The sequence below is a fragment of the Macaca mulatta genome, chromosome 1 (genome assembly GCF_049350105.2).
Source record: "Macaca mulatta isolate MMU2019108-1 chromosome 1, T2T-MMU8v2.0, whole genome shotgun sequence".
In the NCBI taxonomy this organism is placed as follows: Eukaryota; Metazoa; Chordata; class Mammalia; order Primates; family Cercopithecidae; genus Macaca; species Macaca mulatta.
The window spans coordinates 230,645,105-230,664,474 of record NC_133406.1 but is presented as its reverse complement, the minus strand read 5'-3'; the positions used below and the strand labels follow the sequence as shown (position 1 = coordinate 230,664,474).

At 43.4% G+C, this 19,370-nt stretch overlaps 1 protein-coding gene and 1 long non-coding RNA gene across 7 annotated transcripts in view; one reads left to right on the top strand and one right to left on the bottom strand.

Moving 5' to 3' along the window:
• The window catches only part of UBE4B (ubiquitination factor E4B), a 146,767-nt gene that overhangs the window by 40,851 nt on the left and 86,546 nt on the right, over positions 1-19,370 (top strand). For all 6 annotated transcript variants that reach the window (XM_077974778.1, XM_077974760.1, XM_077974774.1 and 3 more), the window contains one exon: positions 16,747-16,882. In XM_077974778.1, the coding sequence (XP_077830904.1) occupies positions 16,747-16,882 (136 nt within the window). The remainder of the gene's footprint in view (positions 1-16,746; positions 16,883-19,370) is intronic.
• Positions 6,513-18,021, bottom strand: LOC144336540 (uncharacterized). Its single transcript, XR_013408418.1, has 3 exons — positions 17,279-18,021; positions 13,013-15,005; positions 6,513-6,675 (listed from the first exon to the last, which is right to left on the bottom strand). It is a non-coding gene; the product is annotated as an uncharacterized LOC144336540 (long non-coding RNA).

The window sequence follows — 19,370 nt, the reverse complement described above, 5'->3', positions numbered from 1 at the left end:
GACAACAGTGCTCTTTGCCTCACCCTGGTCAGGCCATACCTGGAATGCTGGAATTTGTCCTGGAGAGAACCTCTGTCACTTTGTCTTACTTGCTTATTGAAACCAGGATCTTGGTTAAATCCCATTCCCCACCTAATCTCTCTCATGCACTGGAATGAGGCTATAGAAAAACTCAGAACCGTTTGAAACCATTTGAACTAATTGAAAACTTTTGAAATGTCTGTCTCATTTCAAATTCATGATTACATGGCTGGGCGTGGTGGCTCATGCCTGTAATCCCAGCACTTTGGGAAGCCAAGGTGGGTAGATCGCTTGAGGTCAGGAGTTCGAGACCAGCCTAGCCAACATGGTGAAACCCGTCTCACAAAAAAAATACAAAAAGCCGGGTATGGTGCTGCCTGCCTGTAATTCCAATACAGGGGAGGCTGAGGCATGAGAATTGCTTAAACCCAGAACGTGGAGGTTGCAGTGAGCCAAGATCACGTCACTGCACTCCAGCCTGGTGATGGAGTGAGACTCTAAACAACAACAACAACAAAAATGAAATTCATGATCACAAACTCAAGTAGACCCTTGATACTGGCAGGCTGTTACACCATGCTTCCCAGTTCACTCACTCTGCTGATCTGTTTCATACCTTCTCCAGTGTTCAGGACCTCATTCTCCATGCTCACTCTCTCAGCTGATGGCCTGGCTTCCCTTTTCTTTTCTTTTCTTTTCTTTTCTTTTCTTTTCTTTTCTTTTCTTTTCTTTTCTTTTCTTTTCTTTTCTTTTCCTTTCCTTTCCTTTCTGTCTGTCTGTCTTTCTTTCTTTCTGTCTTTCTTTCTTTTTTCTTTTTCTTTCTTTCTTCCTTCCCTTCCTTCCCTTCCTTTCTTTCCTTCCTTTCCTTCCTTTCATTTCCTTCCTTTTCTTTCCTTCCTTTCCTTTCCTTCCTTCCTTTCCTTTCCTTTCCTTTCCTTTCTTTTCTTTCTTTTTTTTTTTTTTTGGCTCTGAGGTCTCGCTATGTTGCCCAGTCTGGAGTGTGGTGACTGTTCATAGGCGTAATCATAGTGCACTACAGCTTAAAACTCCTAGGGTCAAATGATCCATCTGCCTCAGTCTCCCATGTAGCTGGGACTATAGGCATGTGCCACCACAGGGTTCATAACTCTGGGTTCATATTTCATTGAGAAAACAGATGCAGGCAGAGCCTAGGCAGGGAACCTCTTTCAGCCCCAGTCATCACATCCATCTGCCTACCTGTATGTGTGCCCAGTTCTTGTCTCCTATTGAAGCCTGGACCCTAGAACCCATCTCCCCTCAGTTACTCAGCCTTCCCTCCAGCAGTTGCTTTCTATTCCTTCATCAGATTTTCCATCTCATATAGCCTTTTTTTTTAAATTTTATTTTAAACAGCCTATATAATGCTATTGCTTTTCCCATCATGGGAATGAACAAAAGGAACTCTCTCGATCTAATTCCCCCTGCCAGCGTCTCCCCCACATCTCTGCACCAAAACCTTTGCAGCAGAACTTCTGGAATGAATTGCCTGTCCTCTCCGTCCCCTTCTGCCCTTGCACTCTTTGCTGAATCAACTCCGGTCAGGCGAGGCTTCCCGTGGTTGCTCTGTGGTTGCTCTGAGTCACTGTCTGGTCTGACCCGTCAGCCTCATTAGACATGGCTTTCACCCTCTTCTCCTGGAAACACGTTTTTCTTTTGGCTTCCAGAACAGCACATCCTCCTGGTTTTCCCACAGTCTCTCTATCTGTTCCTTCTCTACTCTTTGCCTCCTTCCTTTTCATTTCCCTGACTTCTAAATGTTAGGATTCAAGGGCTCAATATTTAACCTCTTGTCCTTTCTATCCAGGTTTATTCTCTTACTGATGTCATCCAGTGTCCTGGCTTTAATTACCCTCATTTGATGATTCCTAAGCTTTTATCTCCAACTTGAACCTGCTCCTTGAACCTCAGGCTAATACATCCAGCGCTTTACCTGATATCTCTGCTTGGATGTCTAACAGGCATGTCACAGCTAGCATGCCCCAAATCAGGCTTTGCTGTTTCCTCACATTTTATCTTCTCCCAGGTTTCCATCTCAATAAATGACAATTGATGTTTTCTAGACCTGGATTGACAAACTCTTTCTGTTAAGAGCCAGATAGTAAATATTTTTGGCTTTGGAGGCTGTGAGGTTAGAACTGTTTATCTCTGCTTCTGTAGCACAAAAGCTGCCATAGAACATATGTAAATGAACAAGCGTAACTGTGTTCCAGTAAAACTTCACTTACAGAAACAGGCAGTAGCCCAGATTTGGCCTGTGGACTAGAGCTTGCTTGGCCCTGCTCTAGAGGTGTCAGAAAACTAGAAGCAGACCAGAGTCTCACCACCTCGTTTCTTCTCATCACCTCCACCTCTATTACCCAGTTGCAAGGCACCAGCATCTCTTGCCTGGATTTCTGGAACAGCCTCCTAACTGGTCTTCTCATGCCCACCCTTGTTTTACTTGAGTCTGTTCTCAGTGTAGAGCCAGAGGGGCCCCACTAAAGCGTAAGTGCAACATTGTGTAACAGCCCATATGCTGTTACACAAACTAACAGAAAGGCTTGGGCATTCCCTAAACGGTTAATTCTTGCCCATGCACCTCTATGCTAAGTAGTCCTGATTATGTTTCTCACATAGTCATCATTATTCATAGTCACAAACAGTTGGATATTATTAGCCATGCTTTGATGGGTTAAACAGATTTTCATGATTTCCAAAATAAACAAGTGAAAAAACAAACAGAAAATCTCTCTTAAGACAGGTTACATCTATTCTCTGTTCAGGCTAGGTGCAGTGGCTCACGCCTGTAATCATAACACTTTGGGAAGCCAAGGTGGGAGGATGCCTTGAGCCCAGGAGTTCGAGACCAGCCTGGGTGACATAGTAAAACCCCATCTCTACAAAAAATTCAAAAAATTAGCCGGGCGTGATGGTGCACACATGTAGTCCCAGTTACTCAGGAGGCTGAGGTGTGACGATCGCTTGAGCCCAGGAGGTGGAGGTTGCCGTGAGCTGTGATCACACCACTGCGTTCCAGCCTGGGCAACAGAGCAAGACCCTGTCTCAAAAAAGAGAAAAAGAAATTTCAAGAAAATATGATAGCTGTCCATTAGAGAGTGTGAAAAGTTGGCATGATGAAGGTGATGGCTTGTATTTGTTTTCTGTGGTCCTGGAAGTTAGACCTAGGGCTAGTGGGCAGATTTATTATCCACTGAATGTGGTTGAGAGATTTTTGTTCCAGACTCAAAAAGTGCTTTCTGTTTTTCTTTTTCTTTTCTTTTCTTTTTTTTTCTTTTTTTTTTTTTTTTTGAGATACAGTCTCGCTCTGTTGCCTAGGCTGGAGTGCAGTGACACGATCTTGGCTCACTGCAACGTTTGCCTCCTGGGTTCAAGCAACTCTCCTGCCTGAGCCTCCTAAGTAGCTGGATTACAGGCGCCCACCACCATGCCTAGCTAATTTTTGTATTTTTAGTAGAGATGGGCTTTCGCCATGTTGGCCAGACTGGTCTTGAACTCCTGACCTCAGGTGATCTGCCTGCCTTGGCCTCCCAAAGTGCTGAGATTACACACATGAGCCACCACGCCTGGCCCAGAAGTGCTAACAGAGACAAAAACTGGGTGGGGTGCCACCCATGGTAAGAAGTCCTTCATCCAGGAGTGCTTGGCAGCAGTTGTTTGGTGACCCTTTTGGTTGGGCTGTTTTCAGTTGCAAGTAACTAAAGCAAGGATTGAGAAGCTATAGGGGGTCCTTCAGTTGCTTCTCCCATCTGTAGTCCCAGCCTTTTTTTTTTTTTTTTTTTGGAGATGGAGTTTTCGCTCTTGTCACCCAGGCTGGAGTGCAATGGCACGATCCCAGCTCTCTGCAACCTCCGCCTTCCAGTTTTAAGCTATTCTCCTGCCTCAGCCTCCCAGATTACAGGCGCCTGCCGCCATGCCTGGCTAATTTTTGTATTTTTAGTATAGACTGGGTTTCACCATGTTGGCCAGTCTGGTCTCGAACTCCTGACCTCAAATGATCCACCCCCTCAGCCTCCCAAAGTGCTGGGATTACAGGCATGAACCACTGTGCCCGGCCTAGTCCCAGCTTCTTGCAGTGCCATCTGCTTCTTTAGTTTCCCAGGGCTGCTGTAACAACCTGTCATGAACTTTTAAAGGCTTACAGCAGCAGTGTTATTTTCTCACAGTTCTAGAGGCTAGAAGTCCAAATCCGAGGTGTTGGCAGGGTCATGCCCCCTGCTCAAGGGGAGAATCCTTTCTTCTGTCTTCCGATGGCTGCTGGTGGTCCTTGGCATTTCTTGGCTTGTGAACATAACTCCAGTCTTCACCTCTGTCTTCACATGGCCATCTTTGTTCTGTGTGTGTCTGTATCCAGATTTCCCTTTTATGACAGCTACTGGATTAGGGACTACCCTAAGTGAGTATGAGCTTATTTAAACTTGCTTACATCTGCTAAGACCCTCCTTACAAATAGGAATATTATTTCTTCGTTTTTGATCTGTGTCTCCTCTTCCCTTTGAATGTAAGGTTAGGCAGGATCCTTGCCAGTGTTGCTCATCCCCTTACCCCCAGCATCACGCTTAGCACATGGCAAGCACCCTGGAAATGCCAGGCATTCTGTGGCTAAATGAATGAAAGAAATATTTCTTGTTGGAAATGTTAGAAGTGAAGTAAGATTTGAGTTCTTTTGAAAAACAGCTGGCTGACATTGTTCCTCTCACCACAACCAGCTGGATTGTCTCTGTTTTTCCTGGTGTGCTGAGCACTGAGCAGAATTTAAAAAATCCTCAGTCTATTCATTTTCTTCTAAAATTAGAAAAAAGTTATATAAAATATTTCAAATGTACATGACAACATAACTAGTGCCTGTGGAACTAAGTCCACAGGTCACCGCTGTTCCAGACTTGCCATTCCAGACATTTCTTCATGTTTTACTGCATTGTTATGTGGCACTGCTCTTGCCTCTCTCAGAACTTTATATATGTGGGTGATGCTTTTCCTACAGACGAATGCCACTTTTTTATATTTAACACTGATTATGCTACTTTTTTTTTTTTTTTTTTTTGAGACAGAGTCTCTCTCTGTCACCCAGGCTGGAATGCAGTGGCATGATCTCGGCTTACTGCAACCTCCATCACCCGGGCTAAAGTGATTCTCCCACCTCAGCCTCCGAGTAGCTGGGGTTACAGGCGTGTACCACCACACGTGGCTAAGTTTTGTATTTTTAGTAGAGACGAGGTTTCACTGTGTTGGCCAGGCTGGTCTCGAACTCCTGACCTCAGGTGATCCACCTGTCTCAGCCTCCCAAGTGCTGGGATTACAGATGTGAGCCACCGTGCCTGGCTGATTCTGCTACTTCTACATTTAAAATGTAGGGCTTACTGCAGGTCACACACAGTACTTGCTTATGGCAGTGAGAAGATGAGTGAGACTCAGTTTCTTTCCTTAAAGAGCTTTTAGCCTAGTTGGGGAGGAGATGTTCTTTCATTTCCTTTTTAATATCTGTGTTTATTAAATTCTTTGGAGGACAGTCTAGTTTTCTTAGTTCCTTCCCTTATCTTTAGATGATTTGTGATTGCTTCATCTTCAGAACTTCTTAACTGTCTCGGGTGATTTTATTTTACAGCCTTGTTTTGGAATTATGCTTGTCTTCTCTTTGATGTTTGCTTATCAAACATCTTGAGTATATCCAACGAAGGCCTTAACCTTCCTCGCTGTCGTGACCTCTGAAGAGGAGGTCATGATTGCTTTGGAGTCCCCCAACAGGTCCTTTATCAACCATTTTCATCTTGACAGGATTATTAGGTCTAGTGGAATAGGTCTTCCAGTTGCCTGTATACTCTCTAGAGCTGGCAGGTTTCATTTTTGTTTTTCTAAGACAAAGTCAGGCTGGAGTACAGTGGTGAGACCATGGCTCATTGCGGCCACAAACTCCTGAGCTTAAGTGGTCCTACTGCCTCAGCCTCAGAAGTAGCTGGGACAACAGGTGTGAGCCATCATGCCTGGCTAATTTTTTAATTTCTTTGTAGAGATGAAGTCTTACTATGTTGCCTAGGCTGGTTTTGAACTCCTGGCCTCAAGCGATCTTCCTGCCTCAGTCTCTCAAAGTGTTGGGATTACAGGCATGGAGTTCTCAATTGTTTTCATTCCATGGTTCCCTTTGGCAAACTGGGGAAGGCTTTGATTAACTTCTCAAAATATACTTTTATTTTATTTTTTTGAGATGGAGTCCCACTTTGTCAGCGAGGCTGGAGGGCGGTGGCGTAGTCTGCCTCCTGGGTTCAAGTGAATCTCCTGCCTCAACCTCCTGAGTAGCTGGGATTACAGGCATGCGCCACCACGCACGGCTAATTTTTTTGTATTTTTAGTAGAGACGGGGTTTCACCATGTTGGCCAGGCTGGTCTTGAACTTCTGACCTCAAGTGGTCCTCCTCCATCGGCCTCCCAAAGTGCTGGGATTACAGGTGTGAGCCACCGCACCTGACCTCAAAATTTACTTTTTTTTTTTTTTTTTTTTTTTTGCGACGGAGTCTCGCTCAGTCGCCCAGGCTGGAGTGCAGCAGCCAGATCTCAGCTCACTGCAAGCTCTGCCTCCCGGGTTTATGCCATTCTCCTACCTCAGCCTCCCGAGTAGCTGGGACTACAGGCACCCGCCACCTCGCCCGGCTAGTTTTTTTTTTTTATATTTTTTAGTAGAGACGATGTTTCACCGTGTTAGCCAGGATGGTCTCGATCTCCCGACCTTGTGATTTGCCCGTCTCGGCCTCCCAAAGTGCTGGGATTACAGGCTTGAGCCACCGCGCCTGGCCCAAAATTTACTTTTAAATGTGTGTAACAAAATAGGATTACACAATTATATAGGAATATAGTTATCAACATGTTTTTAAAGATTTTAATATAGTTATTTATATGCTTCTTTACTAATGATTTAAATGAAAGACTTAGCAACTAGTCAAACTGCTATAATTTTAGCCCCTTAACATCTGTTTCCATCTGTGGACCCCAGGTAAAGATCCTTTGCTGTGGGAGCAGAAATGAACAGGGGCCTCTTTGGAACTAGTGAGAAGCCAGATTATATATTTGGCCTCTGGGCTAGTTCTGGGGTCTGGATCAGAAACAGAATTTGTTTCTTTCCTTTGGCCGCTAGTTTTTAACCTACTTAATGATTATTTAACTTAAAATTATTCTTTAACATATTGACTCAAATGGTCTTCATCCTGCTTCCATTCATGCACTTGAATAGTTAACAAATGGCTTCTGTCTGTTGGGCACTGTATTGAGAGCTAGGAATGCAGGATGGGGAAGTCTCAGTTAGGGGCCTCCAGGGGCTCACTGTTTAGCATGAGGGCATGAACTTATGAAGAGGTGCAGATGCTGGTGTCCTGTACTTAACAGAGTACAGCCACAAATAGTCACTTTCTCAGGCTCCTGGCTATGCGTTGTTGGTTTTTTTGGAGCATTTTCACACAGGCGTTTATCTGATTGAAAATTCTACCGGCCCGGTGTGGTGGCTCACACCTGTAATCCCAGCACTTTCGGAGGCCAAGATTGGGGGGATCATGAGGTCAGGAGATTGAGACCAGCCTGGCCAACGTGGTAAAACCCCGTCTCTACTAAAAATACAAAAATTAGCTGGGCATGGTGGTGGGTGCCTGTAATCCCAGCTACTCTGGAAGCTGAGGCGGGAGAATCGCTTGAACCCAGGAGGCAGAGGTTGCAGTGAGCCAAGATCACGCCACGCACTCCAGTGTGGTGAGAGTGAGACTCCATCTCAAAAAAAAAAAAAGAAAGAAAGAAAGAAAAAAATTGTACCTTGGTGAGAGTGTAAATTTATATAGCTATTTTACAAAACAATATGGAGGTCCCTCAGAAAACTAAAACTAGAGCTACCATATGATCTGGCAGTCCCACTCTGAGTATATATCCAAAGGAATTAGATTTATATGCTGAAGAGATACCTGCACTCATGTTCATTGCAGCATTATTCCAAATAGCCAAGGTATGGAGGCAACCTAAAGAATCCATCTTCAGATAAATGGGAGAAGAAACTGTGATATGTATCCACAATGGAATATTATTCAGCCTTCAAAAAGAAATAAATTCTGTCATTTGTGGCAACATGGATGAACTTGGAAGACACCATGCTAAGTGAAATAAGCTAGGCACAGAAAGGCAAATATTGCATGTTTTCACTCATATGTGGGAGCTTAAAAAGTTGAACTCATACAAATAGAGAGTAGATGGTGGTTACCAGAGGCTGGGGAATGGGGGTGGATGAGGAAGGAGATGTGGATCAAAGGGTACAAAATTTCAGCTAGATCAGAGGAAAAAGCTTTAGTGATCTATTGTACAGAATGTTGACTGTCATAAATAATAACGTTTTATATATTTTTAAAAATTCTACTTTTTATAAACAACAGTATTATTATTATTGAGACGAAGTTTCGCTCTTGTTGTCCAGGCTGGCATACAATGGCATGATCTCAGCTCACCGCAACCTCTACCCACCAGGTTTTTTGAGACAGGGTCCCACTTTGTCACCCAGGCTGGAGTGCAGCAATGGAATCTCAACTCACTGCTGCCTCAACCTCCCAGGCTCAAGTGATCCTTCCGCCTCACCCTTCCAACATGCGTCACTACGCCTGGCTAATATATATATATATATTTTTGAGTTGGAGTTTCGCTCTTGTTGCCTAGGCTGGAGTGTAATGATGCGATCTCGGCTCGCTGCAACCTCCGCCTCCCGGGTTCAAGCAATTCTCCTGCCTCAGCCTCCCGAGTAGCTGGGATTACAGGCACCGGCCACCACGCCCTGCTAATTTTTGTATTTTTAGTAGAGACAAGATTTCACCATGTTGACCAGGCTGTACTCAAACTCCTGACCTCAGGTGATCTGCCCGCCGTGGCCTCCCAAAGTGCTGGAATTGCCACCACGCCCATCCTAATTTTTTAATTATTTGTGCAGACGAGTTCTCACTGTGTTACCCAGGTTGGTTCAAAACCTGGTCTCAAGTGATCCTCCCACCTTGGCCTCCCAATGTATTGGGACTACAGGCATGAGCCACTGTTCCTGGCCTATTCTTATCCCTCCAGATATGTTTGGTGTGTTTTATCTGTTTGTTTATGTTGGTTGTTACATTGATTTATTGAATGCTCTAAATTCACATAGGCTTCACTTAATACATCATATTTATTTAAATCCCCCTATGCAGTAGGTTCTGTTCTAGGCTATGTGGCTTATATTTTAGTGAGAGAAAACAATTTAAATACCCAGCTGGGCATGGCGGCTCATGCCTGTAATCCTAGCGCTTTGGGAGGTCTAGGTGGGAAGATCGCTTGAACCCAGGGTTTAAGACCAACCTGGACAACATAGTGAGACCTTACCTCTACAAAAAAATACACAAATTAGCCAGGTGTGGTAGTGTGCACCTGTAGGCCCAGCTACTGGGGAGGCTGAGGCATGAGAATCACTTGAATCTGGGAAGTTGAGGTAGCAGTGAGCCGAGATTGTGCCATGCACTCCAGCCTGGACAACAGAGTGAGACTCTGTCTCAAAAAACAAAAACAAACAAAACCATAAAATCTTTCAGATGACGGTAATTATAGAGGAAAAGAGACCAGTATGTTGGCATAAGTACCGCTGGGGGTGTGTACATAATTGCTGTAGGTCCTATTGAGAAGGTGACTTTTGTTTTTTTTTTTACCTTTAAGTTCCGGGATACACATGCAGAACGTGCAGGTGTGTTCCATAGGTACACATGTGCCATGATGGTTTGCTGCACCTATCAACCCGTCATCTAGGTTTTAAGCCTCGCAGGCATTAGGTATTTGTCCTAATGCTCTCCCTCACCTTGTGCCCACCCTCCCCGCAATAGGCCCCAGTGTGTTGCTCCCCTCCCTGTGTCCCTGTGTTCTCATTGTTCAACTCCCACTTATGAGTGAGAACATGCAGTGTTTGGTTTTCTGTTTCTGTGTCAGTTTACTGAGGATGGTGGCTTCCACCTTCATCCATGTCCCTGTAAAGGACATGATCTCATTATTTTTTATGGCTGCATAGTATTGCATGGTGTATATGTACCACGTTTTTTTTTTTTAGTCTATCATCGATGGGCGTTTGGGTTGGTTCCAAGTCTTTGCTATTGTAAATAGTACTGCAATAAACATACGTGTACATGTGTCTGTATAGTAGAATGATTTATAATCCTTTGGGTATATACTCAGTAATGGGATTGCTGGGTCAAGTGATATTTCTGGTTCTAGAAGAATGTGACATTTTTAGCAGAGGCCTGAATGAAGTGAGTGAGCAAACCAAGTGGATATCTGTGGGGCGATCTTTGCAGAAGAAGAAAAACAGATGCAAAGGTCCTGGGGCAAGAATGGACTTGCCAATGATTGATGCAAGACAGGGCTGAAATAGTCATCTTCAATTTCCCCTCATTTTCCTTCTCCAATTTTGAGTCTTTAATAAACATTATGATTGCTTATTAATACATCTGTAGGAATGTCAACAAAATCGAAGCCATTCTTTTATGGTAAGTTGTCTTTGGCTAAGAATGCTATCCACAATGACAACGAAGTTATAACTTTGGTCCTATCATTGATTGCTGTATTAAAATCTTTTTTTCTTTTTTTTTTTTCTCTTCTATTTGGTCTAGCTTGGGAGAAAGAGAGAATTCCAGGGTGGTTAAGCAGCTGGCTAGAGGTAGAGGCTCTAGGACAGAAGCCTCAAGGCCTCAGGGCTGCAGCAGGACCCCTAAAAGGCTACTGAGTTCAGGAGGCTCCTAGCCGTGGTTGAAATCCTTTGCTTTTTGCTTGTACATTTTAATTCTGAGTTAGAACAGGTATGTCCTATGCTGGCATGGGCACTTCCTCGAATTAGAGTGGCCTTTAGGCCAGCAAAGGGGGGTATGTTTTATTAGTTCTGGGCTTCATCTTATAGCATTATTCTAGGGTCATACTAATTACTTTGTAAATCTGGTAAAAGCGCTGATGGTGTCTTGTTCATGAGAAGCGTGCAGTGCTGGGAATCAATACACTTCCTGTTTTGACTTGGGGTTGATTTTTGTACTTTTCCCTATCTGTAGCCCCCACCCCCTGCCCCATTTTTGCTAACCTGATCCTGCAACCTCTGCTGTGCCTGTAGTTTTACCAGCTGTCTGCTTCTGACTCCAAACTGCCCACTAGCACTCTCCCCACACAGTGGGATGTGAACTGTGCCACGGTGCTGCTTTCATGGCCTTTGTCATGTGTCCGAGCCTAGCAAAGGCCCAGGGGCAAATATTGTGAGAGTGGTTTCTATACCATGTGTTCTTGTCCCTTAAAGATCTTATGGCTTGGTGGGAAAGATAATACGTGTCACTCACCTGCTTGAAAGCCTTCCTCATCTCCTTATTTCCAATTATAATCTAATCTGAGGGCTTGCAAAGTGCTCTGTAATCATGTTCCACCCTCTTCATGTAATTCACTATCTTGATTTTCAGAGCATGTTCTCTGTTGCTGTCCCAGTCAACATATATATTCACCCCAAAAGGCCTATAACCAGTAGAGATTGTGCCACACAAACCACTCTTAGTTTTGGGTACATTTATCTTGTCTTCCAAACTAGATTGAAAACTCTGAAAAAGAAACTTTCTTGTATTTCTCTTTTATCTGTTGAGCTCATAATAGGTATCCAGGAAGTAGTAGGGTTGACTGCATTGATTTGGGACTACACTGGGAGGTTTCTTCACCATCTCTCTTTAGTTTTCTTTTTTTTCTTTCTTTTTGTTTTGCGACATCGTCTTGCTCAGTCGCCCAGGCTGGAGTGCAGTGGCGCAATCTTGGCTCACTGTAGCCTCCATCTCCCAGGTTCAAGCAATTCTACTGCTTCAGCCTCCTGAGTAGCTGGAATTACAGGCGCCCGCCACCATGCCTGGCTAATTTTTTTTGTATTTTTAGTAGAGATGGGGTTTCACCATGTTGGTGATGCTGGTCGCAGACTCCTGGGGTCAAGCGATCCCCCTACCTTGGCCTCCCAAAGTGTTAGGATTACAGGCATGAGCCACTGTACCCGGCCTCTCTCCAGTTTCCCAATTGGAATCCAAGGGAAGTAAGTTTAAGAAAAAGTTAAGATTTTGAAATCTTTGGATTCAGAAGAATTTGTCACCTTTAACACCTAGAGTTGAATGTTCATACCTGGAGAGCTTTAACATCAAGCCCTAGCCAGCCTCCAGCAAGTGGACATTGGTCAGGTTTGGCAGGATTCATCCCCTGAAGTAGACTGAGAGCCACACCTTGGCCTGTCACCGTACCCATCCCCTATCCTTAGTGAAGCAAAACTCCTTTGTTCCTTTCTTCTCCTAGTGACAGGAAATATTGTGATCCTAAAGAATGAAAATAACTTGTTACCTTGTGGCCTCAGGCCTCTTGACTTCAGGCGGTTCTGTTTAATCAGGTGGTGCGTCTTCCCGTCTTCCCGTCCTCGCTCCCTGAATGTGGTAGATGAAAGAGACTAGTTCAGCCCTGACCTGAGAGAAAGCCTTTGTGAAGGGTCAGAAAATGTTCACCAGCCAAGGTTGTGTGGTTCAGTTTCTCTTTTGTTTCTAAAATTTGTCACTGTTTTGACGGGGTGCATAATGGAGTATTTAGATTTGTTATTGTAAACTATGCAGCATGGTTTTCAAAAAATAGCAACACGTAATTTATAACTTTAATGGGACTGTAAAGTGTTAGAGTTTTTTTTTAAACATCAGTTCTATCATTTTATAGAGAAACTAAGGTACTAAGAACAAGTACAGAGTTCACTAATAGCATCCATTTGATGTGGCTGCCATAAATTTAGAAAATACCCTCAAAGCTCTCTTGTATTCAGTGACTTTGTTTTTCTTTTAGAAGGAGTTTTGCCCTGTTACCCAGGTTAGAGTACAGTGGCGCCATCTCGCCTCACTGCAACCTCCGCCTCCCAGATTCAAGCAGTTCTCCTGCCTCCTGGGTAGCTGGGATTACAAGCGCCCACCGCCATGCCCAGCTATTTTTTTGTATTTTTTAGTAGAGACAGGGTTTCGCCATGTTGGCCACGCTGTTCTTGAACTCCTGACCTCGGGTGATCCGCCCACCTTGGCCTCCCAAAGTGTTCAGTGACTATTAAATACTCACTGTGAAATGTATTCTTAGTTATCAGGGAGGGGTGTAGGGGGGAGGAAATGACCTTAGATGTAGAGATAAATGAGGTATGAGGACTGGGGGGACTCAAAATCCAGTTTTATGCATATATCCTTTTTAGCTACAGTAGTTAGGTAGATTATAAATTACATTTGTTTGTTCACTGTGAGTTACTTTTAACAAGTAATGCCACTGTAGAAGCATCAGTGGATCCACAGGAATTACACTTGTGTGATTATTTGAAATGATAGCTTGAGAGGGAAAAGTCATTGAACAGTGGTAGGATAAGGTTCCCCCTCTCTTTTCTCTTTTTTTGAGATGTAGTCTCACTCTGTTGCCCAGGATGGAGTGCAGTGGCATGATCTCACTGCAGCCTCTGCCTCCCGGGTTCAAGCAATTCTCGTGCCTCAGCCTCCCGAGTAGCTGGGACTATAGGCGTGTGCCACCACACCCGGCTAATGTTTGTATTTTTAGTAGACACAGAGTTTCACCAGGCTGGTGTCAAACTCCTGACCTCAAGTGATCTACCCCCTCAGCCTCCCAAAGTGCTGGGATTACAGACTTGAGCCACCATGCCTGGCCTCCCCCTCTCTTTTTTAGTACTTAAATATGCTAAAAGTGGGCAAGACCAGAGCAGATGTTGTGGTAACAAGGCAAATCTGATTTCTCATTCTGTTCTTGTCTGACGCATACAGGTATATCTATAGAACTTGTAAACACATTCACATTGTTTTTTTTCATTGGCTCCTCGAAGTAGAACTACGAAGTAGGCTGCACAGATGACAGTATTGTAGAGCATAGGTAAAAATATTAAGTAAGAAGATTTGGTTAAGATTAGAAAACTAGAAATGATGGAACCGGTGTCCAGTCCTGGTTTTTTTGTAAAATAAATGTTTATTTTAGACTAACTTTCAATGTATAGAGAAGTTATGAAGATAATATACACGATTCCTGTGTACCCTTCATCCAGTTTCCCCTAATGTTAATATCTGGTTCATTTGTCAAAACTAAGGAATTAGCCTGAATATGATTTTAACTAAACATGAGTCTCCTTAGTCTCCATTGGTCTATGACAGTATCTCAGTCCTGTTTTCATGATCTTGACAATTTTGAAGAATACTAGTCAGTACTTTGTAGAATGTCCCTTGATTTGGCTTTGTCTGGTGTTTTCCTCATGATGAGACTGGGGTTGTGGGTTTTGGGGAAGATTTTGTCACACAGGTGAAGTGCCGTTCCCATCACGTCGTATCAGGGGTATGTAATATCCACATGATGTCCCTGGTGTTGTTAAAACATCATCACATGCTTAAGTTAGTGCTGGCCATGTTTTTCCACTTAAAGTTACTATTTTCCCTTTCCATATTCAGTTCTTTGGTATCAAGTTCCTTCTTATTTCCTTCGTAAGTCGTGCAGAAGTTTTAATAAATTAGTACATGTGAAGAACTGCTTTCAGGAATGAATAAATGTTTTGTAACATTCTTCATTGAAGAGAAACATTAAAAGGTAGCAAGTTTGCTTTCATAGAATGCTGGAAGGGTTAAAATTATATTTATTCAGTAATTGTTTTCACTACAACGGGTAACTCAAATTTTCATATCTTTTTTTTTTTTTTTTTTGAGGTGGAGTCTTGCTTTGTCACCCAGGCTGCAGTGCAGTGGGGTGATCTTGGCTCACTGCAACCTCCACCTCCCAAGTTAATGCGATTCTCCTGCCTGAGTTTCCCAAGTAGCTGGGATTATAGGCGTGCGCCACCATGCCCAGCTAAATTTTGTATTTTAAGTAGAAACAGGATTTTACCACATTGGCCATGCTGGTCTCAAACTCCTGACCTCAAATGAGCCACCTTCCTCGGCCCCCCAAAGTGCTGAGATTACAGGTGTGAGCCATCGTGCCTAGCCAATAGTTTTTTAAAACGTGTCATTTTCCTTTTCAGCACTATAGATATATATTTTTTAAAGTATTTGCAAATGCCTGGGTAAACATTCTTCTTTTTTCATGGGAAGATATTCATAGAGTTAAAGTAATTTTTAAAATTTCAATGTAAAACATGATTTTAGAGACATCGATGAGGAAATTGTTGTGAGAAATCATCTGTCCCTATGCTAATGACTACAGTTTCACTATACTGTCAGCTCTGTGAGGGCAGCAAAGTGTCAGGTTTTTAATTTCCACTAAGGTGTCCAACCAATAAATGGATCAATCTATATCAAAGGACATTGTTGAGTTCTCTTATATTTTTTTCAACATTTTATTATAAAAATTTTAAACATACAGGAAAGTTGAGAGAAATTTGCAGGGAACACCCATATACTCACCATCCAGATTCTGTCATTCACTTTTTAAAAATTTAACATTAACAGTCTCACTCTGTTGCCCAGGCTGGAGTGCAGTAGCGCAATCTTGGCTCACTGCAACCTCTGCCTCCTGGGTTCAAGCGATTCTCCTGCCTCGGCCTCCCGAGTAGCTGGGACTACAGGTGTCCACCACCACGCCCAGCTAATTTTTTTTTTTTTTTTTTTGGAGACGGAGTCTTGCTTTGTTGCCCAGGCTGGAGTGCAGTGGCCGGATCTCAGCTCACTGCAAGCTCCGCCTCCTGGGTCTACGCCATTCTCCTGCCTCAGCCTCCTGAGTAGCTGGGACTACAGGCACCCGCCACCTCGCCTGGCTAGTTTTTTGTATTTTTTAGTAGAGACGGGGTTTCACTGTGTTAGCCAGGCTGGCCAGCTAATTTTTTTGTATTTTTAGTAGAGACTGGGTTTTACCATGTTAGCCAGGATGGTCTCAATCTCCTGACCTTGTAATTCACCTGCCTCGACTTCCCAAAGTTCTGGGATTATAGGCATGAGCCACCATGCCTGGTCTCATTAACATTTTATTATATTCGCTTTATCACACATTTTTCTGTAGGTTTATTAATATATCCTTTTGTTGTTTTTGAGATGGAGTCTTGCTCTGTCGCCTGGGCTGGAGTGCGTGTTGTGATCTTGGCTCACTGCAACCTCTTCCTCCCAGATTCAAGGGATTCTCCTGCCTCAGCTTCCTGAGTAGCTGGGATTACAGGCGCCCAGCTAATTTTTATATTTTTAGTAGAGATGAGGTTTCACCATGTTGGCCAGGCTGGTCTCGAACTCCCAACCTCAGGTTGTCCATCTGCCTTGGCCTCCCAAAGTGCTGGGATTCCAGGCATGAGCCACTGCAATGGCCTGATTTATTAATATCTCTTCTTTTGGGTGCATTCCAAGGATTTTTCTGGACTATCATGGAAGTTAATTTATGTTTCTGATTTGTATTTGTGGACCATAGTTTGAATTGGTGCAAGAGAGGTGATGAGGGGTGAGTTTTAGGCATTAGGTGTAGCTCTGTTACCAACCTCATATGAAGTATATTGATAACTTATGATTTCTTAGTGATGTTCCTATGATTTTATTATTGTTTCCAGCTTTTTATATGATCTTCTGATAGAAATTCCTCGGTTGCTGCAATGTCATGACAGTGTGACTGCAGACTGTGCGTGTTTACTGTTGCTATTACAAATAACTTGAACATTATTTCCCATGGGGCTTCATCCTTCCTGTGTTTTCTGTTTAGGAGTAGCCCATCGAAGCCAGAGCAGTGAAGGAGTCAGTTCTCTCAGCAGCTCGCCCTCTAATAGCCTTGAAACGCAATCTCAGTCTCTCTCACGTTCCCAGAGCATGGATATCGATGGTGTCTCATGTGAGAAAAGGTAAAATGAAGCCAGTTTTCTAATATGCTCTTTTATTTAGGGAAAGAGAAAGATCCATTCACTTTAGTCTCTAGTCCATAGTCAGAAATGCCAGCTGGAGACCCATGCCAGTCCTTAGCAAATTAGGGTCAAACGTATTACATTTAAAGATTTTGTATTATTCAGAGATGTTCTTCATACCCTTGTTGTTGAGACAGAGTCTCACTCTTGTCACCCAGTCTGGAGTGCAGTGGTATGATCAGGGCTCACTGCAAACTCCGCCTCCCAAGTTCAAGTGATTCTCCTGCCTCAGCTACCTGAGTAGCTGGGATTACAGGCGTGTGCCACCGTGCCTGACTAATTTTTATATTTTAGGTAGAGACAGGGTTTCACCTGTTGGCCAGGCTGGTCTCAAACTCCTGGCCTCAAGAGATCTGCCTGCCTCAGCCTCCCAAAGAACTGGAATTACAGGCATGAGCCACCGTGCCTGGCCCACTATGCTTGTGTGTTAAATGTCTTTTATGAAATAATGGTGTAGTCAGTTAAAAAAAGAAATCTGTTGTTCTCATTTTGTAAATATAAAGTTGGCAAGCATATGCCTCTCCCTAAAACTTTTACTGATTAGTGAAATTTAAAAGTTTGGAATATTTTAGACAGGGAAGCCAAATACCCTGTTTGCTTCATAAGGATCAGGGTGTCTTGAAACAGCCCTCCTGTGTTGCATATGTGCCAAAAATGGGTGATAAGGGTGGCTGAGGTATTGATTCCTTTCGTGGTTGAGCAAGTCAGACTCCTTGGATCTGGCTCCTCTCGCCTCAAGCAGTGCCCTCGGTTCGTGTCAGTGGGCTAAACAGATGAAAAGGGGAATTAAGTCCGGGCTTGATGGCTCATGCCTGTGATCCTAGCACTTTGGGAGGCCGAGGCAGGCAGATCACTTGAGGTCAGAAGTTCAAGACCAACCTGGAAACCCTATCTCTACTCAAAATACAAGAAATTAACTGGGCCTGGTGACAGGCACCTGTAATCCCAGCTACTGGGGAGGCTGAGGCAGGAGAATCACTTGAACCCAGGAGGTGGAGGTTGCAGTGAACCAAGATTGTGCCACTGCACTCCAGCCTGGGCAACAGAGTGAGACTCCATCTCAAAAAAAAAAAAAAAAAGGAGAATTAAAAATATGAATAAGGGGCTGGGCGTGGTGGCTCACACCTGTAATCCCAGCACTGTGGGAAACTGGGAGACATGAATCACTTGAGGCCAGGAGTTCAAGACCAACCTGGCCAACATCGTGAAACCCCGTCTCCACTAAAAATACAAAAATTAGCTGGGTGTAGTGGTGCATGCCTGTAGTCCCAGCTACTTGGGAGGCGAGGCAGGAGAATCGCTTGAACCTGGGAGGCATAGGCTACAGTGAGCTGAGATCACGTCACTGCCCTCCAGCCTAGGTGACAGAGTGAGACTCTGCATCAATAATAATAATAATAATAATAGCAACAACAACAACCACCACCACCAAATAGAATATCTAGAAATGAAAAGGTAATTCACATTGACAACTTGCTGTAAGAGTTAAATAGGGGTTAGACATAGCTGAAGGAAGAATTGACAAACCGAAAGCGCTGAAGAAATTACCCAGAACATACCATAAAGAACAAAGGAGATGAAAAATATAAAAGATATTTAGAGATATAGAGGACAGAGTCCTTGGTTTCTCATGAAATGTATGTAGGATTGAAATTTCTAGGTAGAACATTAAAATTGTGAATGCAGATGTTCAGCTTTCAAAAAGAAGAAAAAGAGAACAGGGGTCCAGCATATATCTAAATATCAAAAAGGGAGAATAGAGAGTTGGGGAGATTTCCTTCTGCTCACTTTTATTCCACGTTTTTTTCTCTACTGGTTTGAAAGATATTATTAAAAAAAAAATCAGGAGCAGTGGCTTACACCTGTAATCCCAGCACTTTGGGAGGCCAAGGCAGGCATTCACTTGAGGTCAGGAGTTCGAGACCAGCCTGGCCAACATGTTGAAACCCCATATCTACTAAAAATACAAAAATGAGTGGGTTGTGGTGGCATGCCCCTGTAATCCTAGCTACTCGGGAGGCTGAGGCAGGAGAATTGCTTGAACCCGGGAAGCGGAGATTGCAGTAAGCTGAGATCACACCACTGCACTCCAGCCTAAGCAACAGGGTGAGAGTCTGTCTCAAAAAAAAAAAAAATTATAATAAATGATTGAATTTTTGTTGAGAGTTGGTAAATGATATGAATCTTCAGATTTAGGAAGCCTAGTGAATCCCAAGCAGAATAAACAAAGAGAAAGTCATACCTACACATTTTATGGTGAAATTGTAGAACACTGGTGACAAAAACCTATTTATTTATTTATTTATTTATTTAGATATAAATGCCCCCACTCCTTGCAGAGACAAAGACCATTAAAGCAGACAGAGTGAAAAGAGAGATTATCTAGAAAAGAAATGACAGCCAAATATCTCAATGGTGGAGGCCACAG